Raw genomic sequence first — 20,929 nt, 5'->3', positions numbered from 1 at the left:
AGGAATTTTCTGTTCACCCTACTAGGCTAGTATTTCGATGTCATAAGCCAAATAATTTTTTAATCTCTGTAATAAAATATTCTAATCTTGAATCAGAAGGTTTTATATGGCAGTTTATATAAATCTTTCCCTCTTCCTTTTCCTTGTCACACTCTCATAAATAGTTCTTCCTATTTTACCCATTGTAAAAACCATTAACACACTTCTTCCGCATATATATTTTGTTCTTATAAATCGCAGTAAAATTGTTTCATCATTCTGCACATAAAAGTCACTACAGTTTGTTCTTTGTTGCATATATTGTACAACATGAAGTTAGAGCTAAATCATAAGATTTTGTGCTGAGTATGACCAAGTCATAAAGTTAACATATTTCCCAAATAATTGCTATTAAGAATGGTTTTACAAACTGGATTCTGAGATTTATGCTAGACAAAAATGTGGGCACTTGTTTACTTTTAGAACTGCCTGTCTTCAATGCCAGCTAAAATTTCTTGTCGTTTCTATGAACCTCAGCATGTCACAATATATTTTCTTTTATAAAGCATACTCTTACACTTTAAATTCTTAAAACAGGCATCATGGTTAAAGGATTTGTACTGTTGTTGAATGGATGTTTTCTCCATACAAGTTTCAAAATATTTTATGCAGCTATTTTAACTGAAATAAGGTGGGTTTTTTATGAGCAGAGCTAGGTAGTCAAAAGTAGCTGCTTGCATCTACTCCCCGAAGTTGTGACGTAGTTATATTTAACAAAAATTTCTTTTAAAGAGTCATGATAGCTATGCATGAGAGAGCCATCCAGAAATCCGCAAGAATAGCAGATTAGTAGTAGCAGTGGTAGTACTTTCATTAAAGCTGTTTCACTTTTCTAATCAATGTCTCTCTCCCTTATTCGCTTTCTCTTTTCCTTCGGGGATTGAGAAGGAAGGGGGGGTTAACTGAGAGCATCTGTCAGGGATCTGGAGGCCCAAACTGTGACATCCCACCTCCAAGTTAATGTGGAAGGTGGGGGCACCTGGTGGTGATCTCCTAATCAGTTCCCACCCAAGGCTGGCCAGACCCTGGGTGAAAACCAATCAGGAGGGTCTTTCTTGCCTGGTTGTGGAATATGCCAAACCTCATTCAGGGTTGGGAGTTTAACCCCAGCACTTCACCAGCCAATGTTTAGCATGATTCAGGATGGATTTTTTTGGATGAGAACAGGTCATGAAAAAATGTCAACCTACAGAACAATTTAACATTGCTTCTTCATTGAGACTGTTTGAGTTCAAATGAGCTCAAATATACAATGACTACCATTGCTAATGGAGCCAGTTATTTCAAAGCTACTTTGGGTATCTCGGTACCAAACTGCAGTCCACAGTATGGAGGTACACCAAGTGGACTACCAGGACATAGCTTAATTTATTCCTAATTTTAATTATTTAAGTTTTGTTTTGGGGTGTGACAGAGTAAATATCAAAAGCATTACATATTCAGATGTAAAAAACCTGTCAAGTGTAAATCACACATAGGAAACAACCTCTTTAATTGCAGTATTCACTGTTCAACTATTCCATTTTCTCATCAAAGGCACCATATCCTAAACTGTCTGTAAAAAAAGTTAGAACTAAAATAAAACACCTCCTAAATTACATCAAATTTATTAAATAATCTGGAAGAAATGACCCAATGTCCCAGTTCCAAGGAATTTGGATCTCTAGAAGATCCAAATCACTTCCTTTATATCCAGAGAATTCCAAGGGGAAAAAAAAGGAATTAAATACCAATAAGCTCCTAAAGCCAGTCAAAAAGCATGTAAAAGAGATTAGAAGTCACAGTTACTTGGGTCTCCAACCCTACCAAGACAAAAGCAATACAACACAACTCCAAATCAATGTAGAAATGAAAAAGTTTTTCTCAATCTCCAGGATTAATCTATTATTTTTAATAAAAAAGGGGAAACTGGTACCCTAATCTCTGATGCAATTCTTAGGAAACCTTTATCTTAAATTTGTATCTGACTACTCCAGTGATGCAAGAATTTTACACATTTGTTAGTAACATTATGAACAGGTACAGAATTTCTGAAAACATGAAAAACTTGTAAAAGCAATATGACAGATAGCAATCCCACATCACAGATAATGTAAATTAATTTACAGTTATATGTAGTTTGAACTTAATTCAGAAGATTTTCTTCCACTTGCCAACAAGACTAACCATTACTTCAGAAAATGGATCAAAAAATGAAAGAGGCCATTTTACATTAGTGATGCCACCTTGATTTTTGTCCTTCTCTTATGGTAGTTAAGATAAGAGATCCAAACTTCCCTCCTAAATTAATTATTGTGATTGAAGTTATATGAAGAAAAACTTTAATTCTCAGCATTAAAAGACTGTTAATTTTCAAGTATTTTCATACTGTCATGATTTAGGGTCAGGGATGCCCCCAGACCTGTAACAGATGTTCTCTGTTAACCCCCCTTCCCACCCAACAAAGGGAAAAAGGGAGAGACTTAGCGATTAGAAAAATGAAACAGCTTTAATACTGCTAATAAAAATAATAGTAATAATAAAATGTAATAGATATACAAAACTGGTATCAGACCCAACTCCCCCTCCCCCGATGGCAATAAATCACCATCACCCCTGATGCTAGGGAGCAGGCCCTGGGGCAAAATCCCAGGCTGGACTCAGCCACAGACAGCAACTGGGCACAGGAGCTGGATTCTGGAACTCAGTTCAGGAGCACAGGGCTCCGCATCAAAGGCAGGAGGGATGAAGTCCTCCTTGGATGCCGGCCACTGCAGGAGCAGCAAAAGTGAGGAAGAAGGTGGAAGCCTGGCAGGCAGAAGTGAGGTGGAAGGACTTGACCCTTCTGATCCTTCAGCTTTTATAATTAATATGACAGATATGGGATGGAAAACCCCATTGTTTAATTTTAGGGTCACTTGTCTTGTCCGCTCCTCCCTGCAGGTGCAGCCTGTACTTTCTGCCCCCCTGTGTGGTGCACAAGTTTAGCAGTGACCTTGGTCTGCACACCAGTCCTTGGCAATAGGTCTAAACATGGAGCGTTATCACTGCTAGAAGCAGAGAGCATCTGTGAAAATTGGCTGTTAGATCCAGCAATTGGCTGTTAGATTCAAAGGAGCTTTAGCTGAAAAGTAAAATCGCTGAACAAAATTAGTTCTTCTCTACCCCAAACCAGGACACATACCAATCCAGACAGACACAACTCTAAATATAGTGTGTATTATCAAATTTGTTCTGTTTGATCATATATCAGGCTAAATGAAACAAACATTTAAAATAATCTGTGTAAGTATATAAAACCTCCTTACCGGACTAGGAGTACTACTCCAGTGCTCATAATTGCATTTCCTTTTTTCATTTACATGATGGCAAGCTTATGGCTTCAAACAATGAAAGCATCTCCATATTTTATATCTCCACCAAAGAAAGACATAGGCATAAATTTTCATGCTTCATTTAATAAAATTGATAAGATATTTGTTCTCTTAGTATTCCCTTCCTCCTTAAAGCAGTGCAGAATAAAGATAAAAGCAGGAAAGTAAATGCATAAGTCCCCAGTAATGAGCCCTGGGGAACACAACCTGTGACCAGCTGCCAAATGGATTTGACTCCGTTCACCACCACTCATTGACCCTGGCCATCCAGCCATTTTTTTAGCTAGAAGAGGGTACGCTCATCCAAGCCATGAGCAGCCAGTTTGTCCAGGAGGATACTGTGCAAAACAGTGTCAAAACCTTTACTCAAGTCCAGGCAGACAACATCCACAGCCTTCCCTCATCCACTAAGCACATCACCTTGTCACAGAAGTAAATCTCATTACTCAAGCAGGACTTGCCTTTCATAAACCCATGCCAACAGGTCCTGAACCCTTGGTTGTCCAGTATGTGCCACATGATGACACTCAAGATGATCTACTCCATAACCTTCCCTGGCACCAAGGTCAGACTGAAGCCTCAAAAAATCTCTGTAGTCTCCTGAGTGGCCTGCCACTTATTGCATTGCCATAGATTCTCCTTTTCCTCCTGAGGTCCGGCCAAAGCAAGCTGCTCAGCCATGCTAACTTTAGTCTACACTGGCTAGTCTTACAGCACACCATCACAACTCCCTCCTGTGCCTTAAAGATTTCTGTCTTGAACAATATCCAGCCTTCCAGGACTCCTTTGCCCCCCGAAGACTGCCTCCCAAGGGGCTTTGTCAACTAGGTTCTTAAGCAGGTCACAATTTTCCCTCCAGAATTCCAGGTTCTATTAACCTCCTGTCTTTTTTACTTCCCCAAGAACTGCAAACTCTATAATTTCGTGATTAGTATGCCTCCACAGATGGCCTCCGGCCTTCACATTACACCCAAGTCCCTCTGTAATGGTTTGAAAGCTGCTGCTCCTAGTGGGTGGAGATCTGAAATTTAATGCCAGGAGCAAGCCTGAATGAAAGGGGCGTACACCTGTTCTATTCCCACTCCCCTCTTCCTGTCTTCGGGACTTCCTGCTGGGACCTATAAAAGGGGTGAGAAGACATGCCTCTCTCTCTTCCCTCTTCCTCTTCTCCTCTGCAGGGGTCCTGGCCAGGACACACTGCTCTGCTGCTGTTTGCTGCTCCCTGTGCTACACGTGGCCGTGGCCATCTCGGAGACCTGGGCCTGATCTACAGACTCTTCCCTGCCTCCATCCACGTCCAAGGATTGTGCATCCAGCTTCAATCCATCTCAATCCAGCGAGATCCAGCACTGGGGAGCCTCAGCACAACATTTGGATTTTGTATATTTGGAAGTCTAACCTTTCTTGCTTTGTTGTTCCTATAATCCCCTTAACCTGTTAAACCCCTACCCTTCTTCCTTTCTGTTCCCTGTTAAAATAATATATTTCATTTTGTTAACTTTTCAATTGGTGCAAAGTTTTCATTACCCCTGCCTTCCTTTATCTACCTCTCTACCTGGGAGAACTGAGGGATAGGGGAAGTGGGACACAATTCTGCCTTCTAACCGGGACACCCTCTCTGAATAACAAGTCCATCAATAAGCCTTCCCTAGTTGGCTCTCTCACCAGCTATGTCAGGAAGTTGCCTTTTACATACTACAGGAACCTGCTAGACTATTTGCTCTCTGCTGTGTTTTATGTCGAGCAGACATTTGGCAACTTAAAGTCCCCCATGGGAACAAGTGATAGTGATTGTGAAACTTCTCCCAGCTGCTTATAAAGTATTTCATCTGCCTCTTCATCCTTCCTGGGTGGTCTATAGCAGACTCGCCACTCCAACTGCCTTGTTAGCCTTTCCTCAGACTCTTACCCATAAACAGTCAATTGCATCATCACCATCGTTATGCTCAAGACAGTAAAATCCTCCATAATATAAAGGGCTATCCCACTGCCTCTCCTTCCTGGCCTGTCCCTTCTCAAGAGTTTATAGCCAGCCAACGTGGCACTCCAGTTGTGCGAATCAACCCACCACATTTCTGTGATGGCAACTATATCATAGTTTTCCTGCTGTACAATGGCTCCCAGCTCCCCCTCTTTGTTGCCCATGCTGCATGCATTGCTGCAGATGCGCCTCAGTTGGGCTAATAAACCTGTCACCTTTCTGGGGAGAGAAGGCCTAATTCCTGCCTGACCACTCCCAGGATTTTCCATGATTTCTATCCCATTAATTGCCCTTCTGTCTTTGCTATCACATGGCACTCCGTGCCCTGCCTCCATTGGGATGGCAGTCCAAAGGTCTCCACTAGCACACCATCCCACAAACACTGATGTTCCACTTTCAGGCTTAACTGCAGTGAGCCTGGTTTTATCCCCTTCCCCTTTAAATCTAGTTTAAAGCTCTTTCAATCAGCCCTACCAACTCCTGTACAAAAATCTTTCTCCTCCTTTGAGACAGGTACATTCCATGTATCACCAGTGGGCCTGGTGGTACATAAACTGCCCCAGGATGAAAAACAAAAAAACAAAACAAGACCCCTAATTCCGGCTGGTGACAACAAGCTCAGAGCCAGGAACAGATCTGATGGGTGTTCCTATTTCTTCCCTCATTATTCCCTGTAACTGAAGAGACAGAGGAGAACAATACTTGTTTTCCTGATGCCTCAGCCAGTCATCCCAAGGCCCTTAAGTCTCTTGATTGCCCTCAAATTCCTTGTTGCAAGTTAATCACTGCCTGTTGAAAAGTCAACAGCGGATAATAATCTAAGGGTCGTACCAGGGTAGGAAGTTTTGTCGCTTCATCTTTAACCCAGGCCCCAGGGAGCCAGCAGACTTTCTGAAGAAGTAGGTCTGGTCTGCATACTGGGCCTTCTGTTCCCCTCAGAAGGGAGTCACCTATGGAAATGGCCTGTCTTTTTTACTTTGTAGTAGTTTTAATGCAGGATGTAGGCTGACTTAACCTCCTCTACACCTCTAAGGTAGACTAACCATCATCCTCGTTATTGTTAGGTTCCACTTGCTATTGTTAGGTTCCTTGTTATGCAAGGGCACATGGGAAGGTGGCAGAGCATGTGGGAAGGTGGTGTTAAGGTGATGCTAATTGTAAAGACCAAAAAAATTACCTAGCAATTGGAAGACACAGTGCTACTGCAGAGATGGGGAGAAACTAAAGAGATTTTTTGTCCTCTTGTCCATCAGTACTGATGATGTCAAAGTGGTTGTAGCTACCAAGTTATGTACCTCTCTTTCCTCCCCCTAATGTAAATCAAGTTCATATCTGCACCTGGCTTGAGAAATGCATGTTGTACTCCTCTTTGGACTTAAGAGAGCAAGACAGGTGCAAATCAATATATATTTAAGAAAAAATGGTATATGCTGTACCATTTTGTGCTCCACAATCTCTTCAGTGATAGTTTCTTCTATAGTACTATTGAATGCAAAGTTATCACAATAAATATAGCTTTCTGCCTCATAAACTGCATTTTTCAAGATGGTCTTTGCTTCATTGCTCTCTAACCTTCTACATACATAAATAATTGTGCACCAAAGCTACAGGAAATGAAAAGTCCTTTCAAATGTGAAATCTCAGTTTGTGAAAACTGGATCCCGTTATGCTACCTCTTTTCTGTATTATTCCTAGGCATTGAATCCTTCTTAATTTTAGCTTTCGCAGATAACTGTATCTACAAATTAACTTCTTTACAACTGCAGTCTGCAGACTTTGACTTCATCTTACATGTCATGTACATGGCTTTTACAAGCCACATACCAGTTTTAGAACTTTATGGGCATGGCTTTAACTAGTATGACATTAATCTCTTACATTCCAGTCCATATCTGGTTTCCTTTCTTCTATGGTTTTCATAGATTTTTGTCTACATCTGCTTTAAGGATGTGCTATGTATTTTTTAAAAAATACTATTTTAATCAAGTTATATGATATCACAACAAGTTTACATTTGCTCTGTAAGCACACAGGTATGCATTACTTCTGATACACAGACAATTTAGACATCTGGTACATTAAATGGTACTAACAGCAAAAGGGATTTGAGTACTCTTATGCTTACAGCTGACAGCTGGAGAGCTGAGTACACATATACTCCTGAAGTCATCAACAACTGACTTCAGACATCTAGGTTGTTATGAAAGCAAAGGATGATGCCCCTCCCTCCTTTATTACTGCCTATGCTTTATTTCCAAGTGGTGAACAGATTCATTAATCCAGAACTTCCTCTACCAAAACAAACCAAGTTTATATTATTCTAATGATTTTTTTTTTTTGGTGGCACTCATGAGAGCTTGTCTGTGCTTTGTTGAATAAAATGAAAAAATGAAGATTGATGAGTCCTAAAAGCCATAGATCATGGAAGTATGACTAAGTTCTCAAGTAATATCCCCCTCTATTACAAACAATCTTTTATTCTAATGAAACACGTAGACCAGAAAATCCAGATGCGGGAAACCAGCTTCTCTAGCCATTCAAGAGGACATAACTTTCTCTGTAAAAAGTTACCAGTAAAATCACTTCTCTCTTGTATCCTCTTGTATACAGAAATGTTCTGCATTAACTTTTTATGTAGCATTACTGTGATGCATGTTCCTCCCATGGTATAATTCGTCCACACACAAAAACTCTTAGTTCAAAGCTCAGAGCTGCTCTAGACTTTATTTCATATTCTACTCTGAATAGTCTACCACTGACAAGATGGCATGGTATATAACTCATGTGCTTCTGCTATCTGGAACAGTATACCCACAGAGTAAAACTGCTATCTCAAATTTCTATCTGAGCCACTGTGTACAGCAGGAACATTGGCTAAACTTCCAGCTCCTGCAAGCATCTATTTTACAGTGAGAGAAGAAAACATAGGCCTTGTAGTCTCATTAAGGTTGTATACATTATCTAGCGTCTTCCAGCTTTGGAACAACCTGCGTATCATCTGAGTACCATCATTATTTATGCTATTTCTGCTGCATTTCTTTGAGCTCATACAGTTCTACTATCTAAAACTTTCCCTTTCATGAAGCTAGCAGTCAGGAAATGACGCTGACCTTTTAGACTGGCTGGTAAAATCACCATGATTGAACTCAAAATGGACTAGGGTTTTTTTTTTCAATTTAGATCAGGAATGTGCTTTTGAAATAAAAGTCCTGACCACTGCCACTTACTGTCTATCGCAGACCACTGTTGGAGCGCAAGCTGGATCCTTTCCAGGTAAAATGCCAGTTGTGCTCCAGGAGTGCATCTAACACTTTGCAGTTGTTCACAGATATTCAGTGCATACAGATTAGACCTAGTTCAAAATAAAAATCGCTGAAATGCAAACAGCATGATGAGTACTAGGTGCTCAGCACCAATTCTGTTGCTCTACGAATCTGCTCCTATTGCACAACACTTGCCAACACAGGCGTTGCCTTCATCAGTACCCTGCTAAAACCTAGTGTACCACCAAAGAGATTCACACAGACATCGCACTATTAGCATTTCACAAATGCTCCACACACGCCAGACTACCTGAAGCTAAAACTCCAGTTTAAACTGAAGGGTAGCAGCGGTACTGACTCCAGCCGATGATTACGCCAGAAAGTTACAAGTTTGACAGCAGGGATGTTGCGTGCAATACGAATCTTCTGAATGCTTCTTGTATACAACATAGCATATTAAAATAAACCACAACTAACACCCATCTAACTTTACAGATTGGACTGTGAATTGTGGTATTTAACATCTGTCAACATGAGGTTCAAGTAGCATGTAGACTGAAACCAGTGTTCTGCGTACAGAGAAGCTGATGTTTCAGTGAGGATACCGCTGCTGGAATTACAATTCATCAAGAGCCAAACTAATCACATGGCGTGGGATTAATCTCCCCTGAATTAAAACAGCCTCAAAGCAGATACCTACATCTGAGCTAATTATCTAAATTACCTTTGCCATTATATAGACAAATAAGCATTTATAGAGGGAGGTAATTTTAGCTACCCACGTTTAATTAAGATTAACTGTATGTTGGAAATTCTCATTTTTCTCTACTAATTATAAAGGAGACTGGCTCAAATGCAAACTTCTACACCACAGACATCAAAAGCTTGGTGAGATGAATCCCACTATTGTTGTTTTGTGTTAAACCAAAAGAGTACATTTTCAGCAGAACAGTGTGACTGCATCAATTATACCAACAAGTACCGCCACAGAACCGGCAAGCCCAGTAGCTCAAAAAAAAATCTTCCAGTAAAGTAAAATAAAAAAAAAAATATAGTAATAGCATTTCAATTGGAGAAATTTTCATATACATATGAAGGCAGAAAAAATCATATGGAATTAGACTATATGGAAAGAAAAAAAGACCTAAAATATAAGCTCACTGAAGATGGAAAAGTAAGTACAGTGGGCACCACTGAAAGGAAACATTTACCATGGCACAGTATAAATACCTCGTTGCTGTATACATTCTAAATATAGGGAGAGAGTGGTAAAGTAAATACCACAGTACAGTATGAGTATTTACTTACTTTTTAATAGAATCCACTGTATTCTTTAAGATTAATGACATTGAGAAGGAAAAAAAGGAAAGATGAAACGTAGAATGAGAAATTACATGAGCAAATAAACCGCCAATACAGTTAACAACTACAAATCAGCTGCAAGGCACCAGCATCTCTTGAAAATTACTTCAAGAGACTGATATTGATTGTAGTCTATCTCATCTCTTCAACTGATCCAGATTCAAACATACGGGTATTATACACATTTTAAAGTTAAAACTAGTAAAAGTACTTTCAGAATAATATTTACTGTAATTTTCTTCTAGTTTTATGACTGTAAGAGCAGAGAGGATTTCATTGGTATGCAACCTAATCCTCCTGTCCTGCAATGCTAGTTGATGCCTTATTGCCAAGCAAGAAGAAATCACTCTTTCCTGAAACAACTTTATTTATTTCTCGCATTAAAAGAATTCATCTGCTTTGTTCCTTCAGTCTTCCTCATAAATTACATATTCTGTGTTTACAATCAATCCCATTAATTTCTTTCATTCTCTCTAGAATGTCTAGAATATTCTTTAAAAATGACCAAAACTGGACATTGCATTTCAGACAAGGTCTTATATGTTTCACACATAGAATTCTTCTTTCAAAGAATGCTGCCTCATGTTATTTTTGAACTCGGTGCAACTCCTGCATCCTTTTATTGCAGTGTTACCCTTACATTTCATTCCTTGTATTTCACCTGTTTGATTTCTTCCTTATTCCATAACTTGCAGCTAAATTTCATCATGTTGATTGCAGGCCATTACTTCCACTTGTCAAGTTCTACTAATTTTGATTATGTCCTCTAAAAGAACCCTAGCCTGTGCCCATGTTAATGTATTATGCAGTTTTCAAGGGTATCCTTGGCTTACACAAGTCATAACCTATGTGCTTAAGAAAAAAGGGAGAGGAGCTGCAACACTGTCAACACTGTCAATCTTCTAGTTTAACAGGGACCTTCTGTCAATTTTCACTCACAAAAAAAGTCAGCTGGAGAGTATTAAAAATCTTCCAGATTCAAAAATAGGACATCTACTACTTCTCTCACATAGACTGTGTTGGTTAATTACTGGGTGATAAAAAAGATAAAATAGGTTAGTTTAGCATGATCTCTGCTTGATGAACAGACATTGGCATTTTTCATCAGATTGGCTTTTAGTCACACTTAGCTGAGGCCTTTTCATCCGTACCAAGGCTGCTGAAGGAAGTCCATGGAAACTAATGATAATCAGCCCATCTGAAAAGTCAGTAACTTGCAAAGGACTGAGGTGCTTAGCTTCAGTCATTTAAGTTTGAAAAACATGTTGCCTATGTACTAGCTCAAGGTCCCTTACAGTATACAGCACTGATCACAAAAACTCAGGAGTACTGAAGCACTAGACAACTCTCCTTGAGAACAAACCATACTAACTAGTATTGATATATCCTTTAAGAACAAAGAAAGACCACAGCTAAAATTGTTAAAATTTCCATTATCGTGAAAATTAGGCATCCATTTTCCACTGAAGAAGTACTACATGTCTATAAATGAAATGGTAAGGACCTTACATGCTACCATGTGGCAGACTGGAGTATATAGTTTTAAAGTGGGCAGAGATCCCTGAACAGACTTTGAGGTCTCAGCTACTGGTTTGGAAAAGAGTGAGAAGTAGGAAAACTGAAGCTTTCACCTGGAAACAGAAAAGTCGTATTAGGCCAAAAATATTGTTCCCAAACATTGAATAAATTGCACCAATATTTAGAAGTATCTCCCTTTTACAGTTTCATGTGTTTATGCTTTTTGCATTCACAAAGTAAAACCAGGAATAGGAACCAGCAGACATGACTAATCACATCTGTGTGTAATGTAAACATTTTCAGAAAACCTTGCTGGAATATTCAGCTTTCTGAGGTGTTTTGAAACAGTACATTTATTTTGCTGCCTTTTCAAAGCAGTACATAAAGACTTTCTATTTGAACATGACTAAAAATCATCTATTTGCTTCTATATTCTGACATGAACAGAAAAGAAGCAACAGTGTAAAAGCTGATCTTGATCTCTACATTTTGTCCATTGTCAAAGTATGAATTACACCCATTCATTCCAAACATATTTATAAATATTTATAACTAATCACAAACTGACCAGAGCATAGGTCCTTACCTCAAATCCTAGTAATGATTACCACAATAAGTTAGCTGTAACTGATGGCTTTCATACAGCAGTTTTAGACATACTATGGAAAAACCTGAACTTTGAACAGGGATTAGCCACAGTATCTCAAATATGTGTCACAGTGACTGCTTTTAAAAGATGACCTCTGTGATTTGACATAAATGAATTGAACTTACTGCCAGAGAGCACCCGTTGATCATATGTAACTTGGCACTACTGTTAGAAATATCCTTAAATAAAATCTAAAAAAAGAGCTGGAAAATGTATTAAAGGAGTTTCTGACTATTTGAAGATCCAACAGGGAACTCAAGACAAATATATTTTGATATGTATCAGACAGAAAAAAGTCTGGATTTAATGAGTGAAATAGCCTCATTTTAAGAAAATGTTATCTTCCTTCATAATAAAGTAAGAATTGTCCTCTATATGGACAGAAGTTAGTCTTTCTATGAATCACATTTTTCTAACTATGATAGTTACTCTGCTTATGCCAAGTATAAGATTGAGGACTACATTTATAGATAACAGAATAAATTTGTATCTAGCATTTCAATGACATTATGCTAAGAGATAAATATTTTTTCCTCAATTAAAAAAATCTAAAGTTAAAGATTCCCAAGCAGATCTCACGATGATGACAAGCTACATGGACTTACTTTTATAAATCTCATTGATTCTTTCTGTGTTTAGATTGTATTTTGTATTTAAGCTCTGATTCTGATGCTACTGCTAAATTTTTAATAACCTTTTATGATATGGGGGATGAAAATGTTCTCTGACAGTAAAAATAAAAGATTAACAGTGTCTGTCCTGTGTTGTTCATGATTTATTTTGGGAAAGCTCCCTTAAACTTTTAGACAGTGAGCCTTTCTGCTACTTTCCACTTTCTGTTTCTTTACTTGGAGTTGCTTAGTTGCTGTTGGCATTACATCAATAAAAGTCATTCTGTGGACTTATCCACTTGCTTTCTTGGCCACTCCACATTGCACAATCCTTTGCTAAAACTGCCAGAGAATAAGAGCATAAGTCAATGTCACTATGTTCTTTGATGCAGTGTCAGTAGCCTTTGTGCACAGTCAAAGGAACTGAAGCGCTTCCACCAACCTTTGAAGTGGAGTAGAAAGGTGGAAAAACAGAGGGAAAGCAGGCAGGTTCCCTCTGAATAGAGTTGTTCTGTTCTTGGCACCCAATGTGCTCTCCAGCCACTTAAGGGTTTCCACAAACCAAAGTCCTCTGCTTGAAAGGAATGGGAACTGTTTTTAACCCAAGCATCCCTGAAGAGTTTTGGCTAAATGGAAACAATACACTAAACAGAGACAGATTTTTTTTTTTTGTCAGAAAGTTCTACAGTATTTAATATGGCACTTCTATTCAGCACCGAAAAGTTCACTGAAACATGTAAATCCACTACAAGGCTTTCCCTTATGTTTCCTAATGCTGTTTCCTTTTTCCCAGGTATATTACAGACAAAAAATCTCAGCTGGCAAACCTTCAAGCCTCCAAAAACACAAGGCCCCACAGAAGTCATGAGTCAGTCATTGTTTTGAAAGAAATTATATGGTATTGGTACTTTCAACACATCACTACCAAGATTTTCAAACTAACATTCAGATGTATTATACAAGCACACAGGATAAATACTTTTTTGCCCCTGTGAAGAAAACATGGATCAAATGCTGCTGTCAGATACACATCTATAAATGTCCCTAAGAATCACACAGCTATCCAAAATAAATTATTCTAATCTGAATTTTTAAAAAGTACCTCTAGAAGATTCTATTTTCTTCACCAGGCTTGCAAAATAAAACTTTATGGAAGCAAGGCATGAGCTTCACAATGACTTCGCTAGCATTTATCAGCAGGATTTGGCCAACAGCAGACTAAAGATAATTAAATAAGACTTCCTTGCCCTAGAGGACTCTACTGTTCTCCAATTACAGTAATGGCAAAATGCACTGTGTGGGTAGGTGCCAAGAAATACCAGGCTGAAATGCATTCCTATATATCACACTGGGAAGCTAAACACTTTTCAGTACGGGAAAGGCACATGCATGGAATCAGGATATGGCATGAGCTGACTAATTTGTTTGGGAAAATATGTAGGAAATCCAGGAATGAATATTAAATGAACGACTTAGAATGCAATATGTATTATTAATCAAAATTGCTTTTGTAAGTTTCATTCATGGTGGGTCATTTTATTTTGCAGAGTACAACTGCTTTAGTGCATCTTCCACCATCCAAATAATAAGGACTATTTTTAAAGTGTTGACCATGATAATCATGAAAAAGAAAAATCACAGTTTTCATTAATATGTTCAGATTTATTAAGGTGCAATGTTGCCAGTGAAATTATTGAGAATAAAAAAAGTTTTTGCAAATTCAGTCCACGATACAGAAACAATGCTTACGAAAAAAAGACCAAGAGGTTAGGAAATTGTAGGATTCTGATGCCTAGTTTTTCAAGTTTTATGAATACTTTATAACCTAATAAGAATGTATTAATAATGAAATAAAACCCTTTCTAACTGAATAACATAGAATAAGGCCTTCCATATCAATCCACAACAAACCAATGTACTGATTTCCTCATTTGGTCACAGTCTCTTGTATGATACTTATTTAAGGGTGTGATTGATGGCAGTAGAGTGCATAAGGTTGTCTAAAGTCAATCTGCCAAATAATTATTTTAACCACAGAAAGTATTGTGGATTCCAAGATAATTATGTACTTTGACAAGTGTACGACAAAGCACGTTGGTTCCCATTTTTGTCTCAAAGGCTAGGTCCTTGCCAAGGGTGGCTAGGCAGGCACAGACAGCTCCAGCACAGCAGAGAAGTATGCAGGGGCACCAGAGCAGCCACTGGAGCAGGAGAGGCACCACAGCACACCGCTCTGGTCAGACCGACTACTTCCAGCAGCAGTTGGCTTCAGTTTTAAGTACTAGCTCAGATATCTCTTCCATCTAGCTAAGACACATCTTCAAGATGTACCTCAAGTGCATATCTGGTGTGAAGGCCACACCGGTGTCAATGGCCCAGGATGGGAAATATTGTAAACATGGTATTTAATACAACGCTCTGCTAAGTGTTGTTTGGGTGCTTTGAAAGGGCAGCAGGGAAACATCATCCCTCTCTGCTTTCTTTCCAAGGCTGTTAAATTCTTGTGCACGGCAAAAAGAAAATGTTCCTTCTCTTTTCTTTAAGAAGAAACACTTGTGCACAGCATATGGCAAGATGAACACATATACAGCATGTATCTGCCATACATTTGCAAAACAAACTGTTCAAGAAAGTTGGGGTTTTTTTTCTATTGAAGTCATAGTGTTGACAAATCAAAAACCTTCACAGCATTGAAGGAAGAGGTCTAGGAAAGAACGATCAAATGTACAGTCATAAGGTCATATAAGGCCACGGCAGAGTTAACTGAATTTGTTGGGACTGCTGTTCCCTACAGAGGAGCTTATGCAGGTTCTCACACCAGAAAACCACAGCTATATCAATTTGTGGTATGTCATAACTAACAACAGTTTAGTTTGTCCCTTTGAATTAAAAGGAAAACAGTCGCACCATAACAGACAGGGAATGAAAAGGAAATGGAATAGTTTTTCAGATAGAACAGGTTTCAAATATGAGCAATACGACTCTTCATCTGAAAAAGATGTGGCCAAAGATGAGGAAATTTCTCACAACAAATAAAAACAAGGCATCAAATAAAAGAATATATTTAAAGCAAAAAAAAAAGAGTATTTTTTCACACAGTGCATAGTTAAATTTATAGAGCTGTGCAACTTAGTGCCATGGATTCAGAGCATACAAATGGACCCCAAAGTGTTCAGGTACATAAATGAAAATTCTAAGACACAGTAAGTACAACAGCAGATTTAGGAAGTCCCTAAGCTATTTGCTGGAAGTTGTGAAGTTTCATTGCAGAAGTTTCTCTGTTCACAAGCTCTCTTCTTATCCTTTTACCCTAGGAATCCATTACTGCTTGCCACCAGAGCCACAGTGCTTGAGAAGATGAACTTTTCTTGTGGTAAGTTCATCCAGTCAACCAAAAGAACATTCTGTTCATTAGACATATCTACTGTGAATCTTACTGCAGCTAGTACAGTTAGGTCTCTGAACTGTGATAGCCCAGTATCCTTTTTCTTCTTCAAGGAATAAGGGGAGAGTGTACAGAAAAAGAGGAGCGTGTACAAAATCAGTAATTCAACATTTTTGTTTTCTTTGAAATAGAACTAAGATTTTGTATACTGGAGACCATACTTCTTAAGTTTTTCTCCTCTGCAAAACTTAAACCAAAATGTGGCATTAGCCCTGCAGTTCCTCTAAAAACTAAGTCTGGACTTTTGCAAGTAAGGCATATAACCAATAGCACTGACTCAAAGTGTGGCTCCTCATCCCTCCGTCAGCTGTGCATTCCCAGCCTCTTTTATCAGCACTGGTACTTATCTGATTCAGCCAGTTTCATGACTAAGAGTGGAGGAAAAAAAATACATCTGATTCTTTAAATACTTGGATTAGTCTTATCAACTCAGACACATGCCAGTGACAGGAGTAGAGCAGAGGCATTTCAACCAGCTTAGTAGCTTAGTTGTTAAATACTAACAGTGCCATGAGAACATACAGCACCCACATACCTCCTCCCAGCCCCAAGCACTCTCGGAGACCTTAAACTTCTCAGCCATGTAACAGACTTCTAGAGAGACAAGTGTGCCAGGCACCTGGACCTTGCTCACCTCCATTCAGATTCAGTAAGACATAAAGCTTCACTTCCACAAACAGAGCCAGCTCTATTTACAAGGAAAGATTTTACTAGTACAAGGGGCAGCTTACAGTGAGGTGATTATGCCCACAGGAGTGGTTTATTTTTTATTTTTTTTTGCCAGCATTTCTATACTAATAAAGCACCCTAGAAATAGGCTAAAGTATTTCAGCTGTACTTGCCTAGCTCACTAAACATCAGGCAAACATTTAGAGGAATTGTTTCCCTCTTCTGGAGCAGTAACTCACCTCTGGTAAGACCCAATATATTACATTGCAAGGATTTTCTTTTAGTGGTATGGGTCTATGTGTTGAAACTTTTTTTTTTAATTCAACATCCCCATTTATCCCCATTGTACAAAGAATAGACAAGTACAGGTCTATCAATACTTGGGTGTTTGAACTTTCTGTCATTCACAAAACTGATCCAGAGGTCACAGACCCTTGGAAAACCAGATCCAAGAGTGTTTATTTCTTTATCATCCAGAAAAGTGGAATTTGTCTGTCCTGTTATTCATATGCATCTAGAAAAATAAAGTTGTCTATTAAGTGTCAAAAGAGGCATTTGTTTTAATTATGGACAAAAAACTAGCAGTAATAGTTATAGAGCTATATCTGTCAGACATTAAGAAATGATAGAATGGAGTTTGCCTCTGTAATTTATTTCTTGTATATATATACTGTGATAATGATCAGATACTGTTTTTTCCAAGGGAATCTCTTTGCACAAAACAAATCATGCTTCCTGAATGAGCTATCATTTATTGCTCCTTCTTCACTGTTCAATTCGTGGCTGCACACCACATTTACAATTATGTACTCAAATTTTGCTCTTATTAAACAGTAAAACAACCCAAATTCCTTTATGATACCTCATATAGAAAAGAAGGTGGACAATCACACAATCACAAACATAAAAATATACGTGCAAAAAAAAAACAGAAATCCTGTCATTTCTTAGTTCTGTCCAAGCAGTGGAGTGCTCCTACCGCCTCCTAAACCATCCTCTCTCAGTTCCTAATACTGACTCCTGCCTGTTTCCCCCAGGTACAATCTCCCTTCCCATCCAATACCAGGCTTAGTCTTTTTAAATAGACTCTTAGAAAATTTCTGTGTTCTTATCTCCCCTCCATGAACTCCATGAACTCTCTGCCCAGAGAATCCTAGTTCTTCCCCTAAGCACATCTATTCATCAAATGCCTCCAGACCACTGATTTCTCAACACCTTCTTGGCCAGGCTTCAAGCCTCTCTCTACGCCTTTCTGATCAGTCTCTGAATATGTATCCACACCTTTGACCAGACACTTTACACAGACACATTACATTCACAAAGCCCAAACTCTTGCCCATCCCAATCCCTGATTTCCTTAGATATGATGCCAAAATTTGATCCCACTCTCTTGAAAAATGCTGTCCCATTCTGAATAAAGGGACATAAGAATATCTCCTTAACATTAAAATTGGGTAGTATCTTTTCCATGCTACATTAACTCTGGGTCAGGGATCACTGGAGACCACAGAATAAAACAGTAACAACAATAAAATAATTGTTCCATATGTAGACCTAACACAAAGTCTAATGTATGCAGTGCAGGAGAAGGAATCTTTGAAGAATACAGGTGTCAAAAACCTAAATCCAGTGAGTATACCCAAATTCTTCTTTCCAAGATATGTAACATAGGCAAATGCAGAATGGCATTTGCAGTATTTTAACATGGGAAACAATACAGTCTTCCCTATTCTCATTTTATAAGAAAGCTGGACAGCTTTTCCTTACGTTTTCCAGAAATAAATCAACCTGAGTCATTTGAAATAAAAAAGTAACCTATAACAAGGCCTGAAAAAGTCACAACAGAAAATAAAGTTTAATGATGCGTGCAAACAATTGTAACAGAAAGGGTTAAAAGGATTTCAGACATTATCATCCCTCTGTTTAGAGATGAAATGTGGTAACTAATTATCTGATGGCTCTTAGTCTATTATAGTAACACTTGTTAGGTAAACTTCAGTTAAACTGCCTTTATTGGTGGTTTAAGCAAGCATGGTTTCTCCAGGACACACACGCTCAGTTCAGTCAGATCTCCAAGCTGAGGGACATCACTGCAAGCTGGGAAAGATATCTCCATCTTGAAATGTGTTAATATGATCCTCTGACATAAACTTACAATGCAAAGTGTCAGGAAACCTATGTAATATTTGGTATAAACAACCTAAAACATATTAATGCTATTTCTCTCGTGCCTGGACAGATAAATAATACACAGTGTGAACACAGAAAAAAGTTTTGAGCAGAAACTCAGAATTTTTCTGCAGAAACAAGAATACAGAATGTCAGACTGGCAGACTTCTTAAAAGCTCTCATGACCTGATTTGATCTAATTAGCAAGCAGAGAGAGAGTTAGCCTTTATGTCTGACATAAAGTCAAAGTACCAAAACACAGGACATTTAAGTCTACTAATAAGAAGCCTCTGTATTCGGTTTGTTAAGGGAAAAACACAAACAGAAATTATGTATTACATTATTAATCTGTTAAATACAGGAACATACAGGACTCCAGTAACACGTGCCAACTTAAACAGAAGACTTTCTCCTTATAGGAGCCTCATTTTGCTCAGAAATTCCATCCAACCTAGAAGCATAGGAGAGAATTCATGTTATTTTGAAAATTCACAGTTCAGTACTCTTCTTAGATGCTAACTTCTTAGGCCACAATCAACTGTTTTCAGTAATGCAATTTTGGAAATTGGCCCCTCACACTGAGGAACTGCCACTTAGATTCAGGAAAGTTATGACAGATTAAAGCCTTTAATATCAGTAGAATATGACTCTTGATCCACAAACAGGCATTTTTATCTCACAGGTCACCCCTGTACAAAAAAAAGACAAACACGTAACAAGTGCTTTAAATGAGAAAACAAGCAAGCTAAGACTGAAAATATGCTGGTTTATAAAGCGACAGTAACTATTCGAAGAACATTTCTTTCTGTATTTCATTATCAGGTTTTCCTTACCATATATTCCATATTGGAAGCTGGTGGATACACCTGACCCCGTAATTTATTATGAAGATCCAAGATACTTTGCATGTCACTGTCTGTGATAGCCCTTTTCCCTCTCTGCTTGGCGATCCACCACTCACCATCTTCATCCATGTACTTTTCCAAAAGTTTCTCTAAGAGTGTGGCATTGGGAAGAACCACTGCAGAAACTACTTGAGCTATGAATAGCAAGGTAGTTACTCTGAGCCATTCCTTCACTACATACTTCATGATGAATGATCTCAAAATGCTCAGGAGTTAGCTCCAAAACAGTCTTTCTTCCAGGTCTGTTGGCTGTAAATGCATAAAAGAGAGCAATGTAACTTGGAGGTTGAAGCAATGGCCTGTATAAACTTACTAAGCAAGAAAAATTACAGACTTTACCACTTTGTTTTAAGAGGAGAAGCCAGATGCTACTTTTTTTTGTTTAGTTGGTTGGTTGTTTTTTTTTTAAATAAGTATACACTGTTGAATTGGGAAGATATCTTGTGAACTTGAGTTTGTTCAAGTGGTTTTACGTAATACACTGACATGCACATTTCACTGCCTGCACACAAGAAAACATGCCTATCAGATCTACTTAAAAGGAGCCAGAATAGATACAACCTTATAGATACAGAGATAGCTATAGATAAGGTCTTCCAGTATCTGAATTTAAGAACAAAAGACGTTAAAAGGCTTGCATTTGTTGTCAAAATGTGAACCAAAAACCACAATAAAGTTCATGCGAAATATCCCTTTTTGGTGCATTTCAAAACATGACTTCGATTAAAGTTTCTGTTTTCTTATTTCCAAAAAACCTAATGAAACTAAAGGTATTCAACTCGGAGAAGAAAATGGGGGGAGATGGGTTATTCTATTCACCAAAGCAAAGCAAAGCGAAGCACAGACAGCTCTCAGAAGAAGCAGCATCGCTTCCACAAATACGATATTCCAACATCGCCTGTTACACGACTGAGAGCTTTAGATCGGAAAGCCCCGGCCACCCGGTCCCCGCGGTGAAAGCAGTG

At 38.5% G+C, this 20,929-nt stretch overlaps 1 protein-coding gene across 1 annotated transcript in view; it reads right to left on the bottom strand.

Moving 5' to 3' along the window:
* The window catches only part of CRISPLD1 (cysteine-rich secretory protein LCCL domain containing 1), a 39,200-nt gene extending 18,986 nt beyond the window's left edge, over positions 1-20,214 (bottom strand). The window contains exon 1 of the mRNA XM_008941217.1: positions 19,893-20,214. Within this exon, the coding sequence (XP_008939465.1) occupies positions 19,893-20,150 (258 nt within the window). The 5' untranslated portion in view covers positions 20,151-20,214. The remainder of the gene's footprint in view (positions 1-19,892) is intronic.
* Positions 20,215-20,929: the final 715 nt, after the last annotated feature.

The sequence above is a fragment of the Merops nubicus genome, unplaced genomic scaffold (assembly GCF_000691845.1).
Source record: "Merops nubicus isolate BGI_N331 unplaced genomic scaffold, ASM69184v1 scaffold4415, whole genome shotgun sequence".
NCBI classification, from domain to species: Eukaryota; Metazoa; Chordata; class Aves; order Coraciiformes; family Meropidae; genus Merops; species Merops nubicus.
Note: the sequence above shows the minus strand (reverse complement) of the source record. Positions and strands in the feature narration are given on the sequence as shown.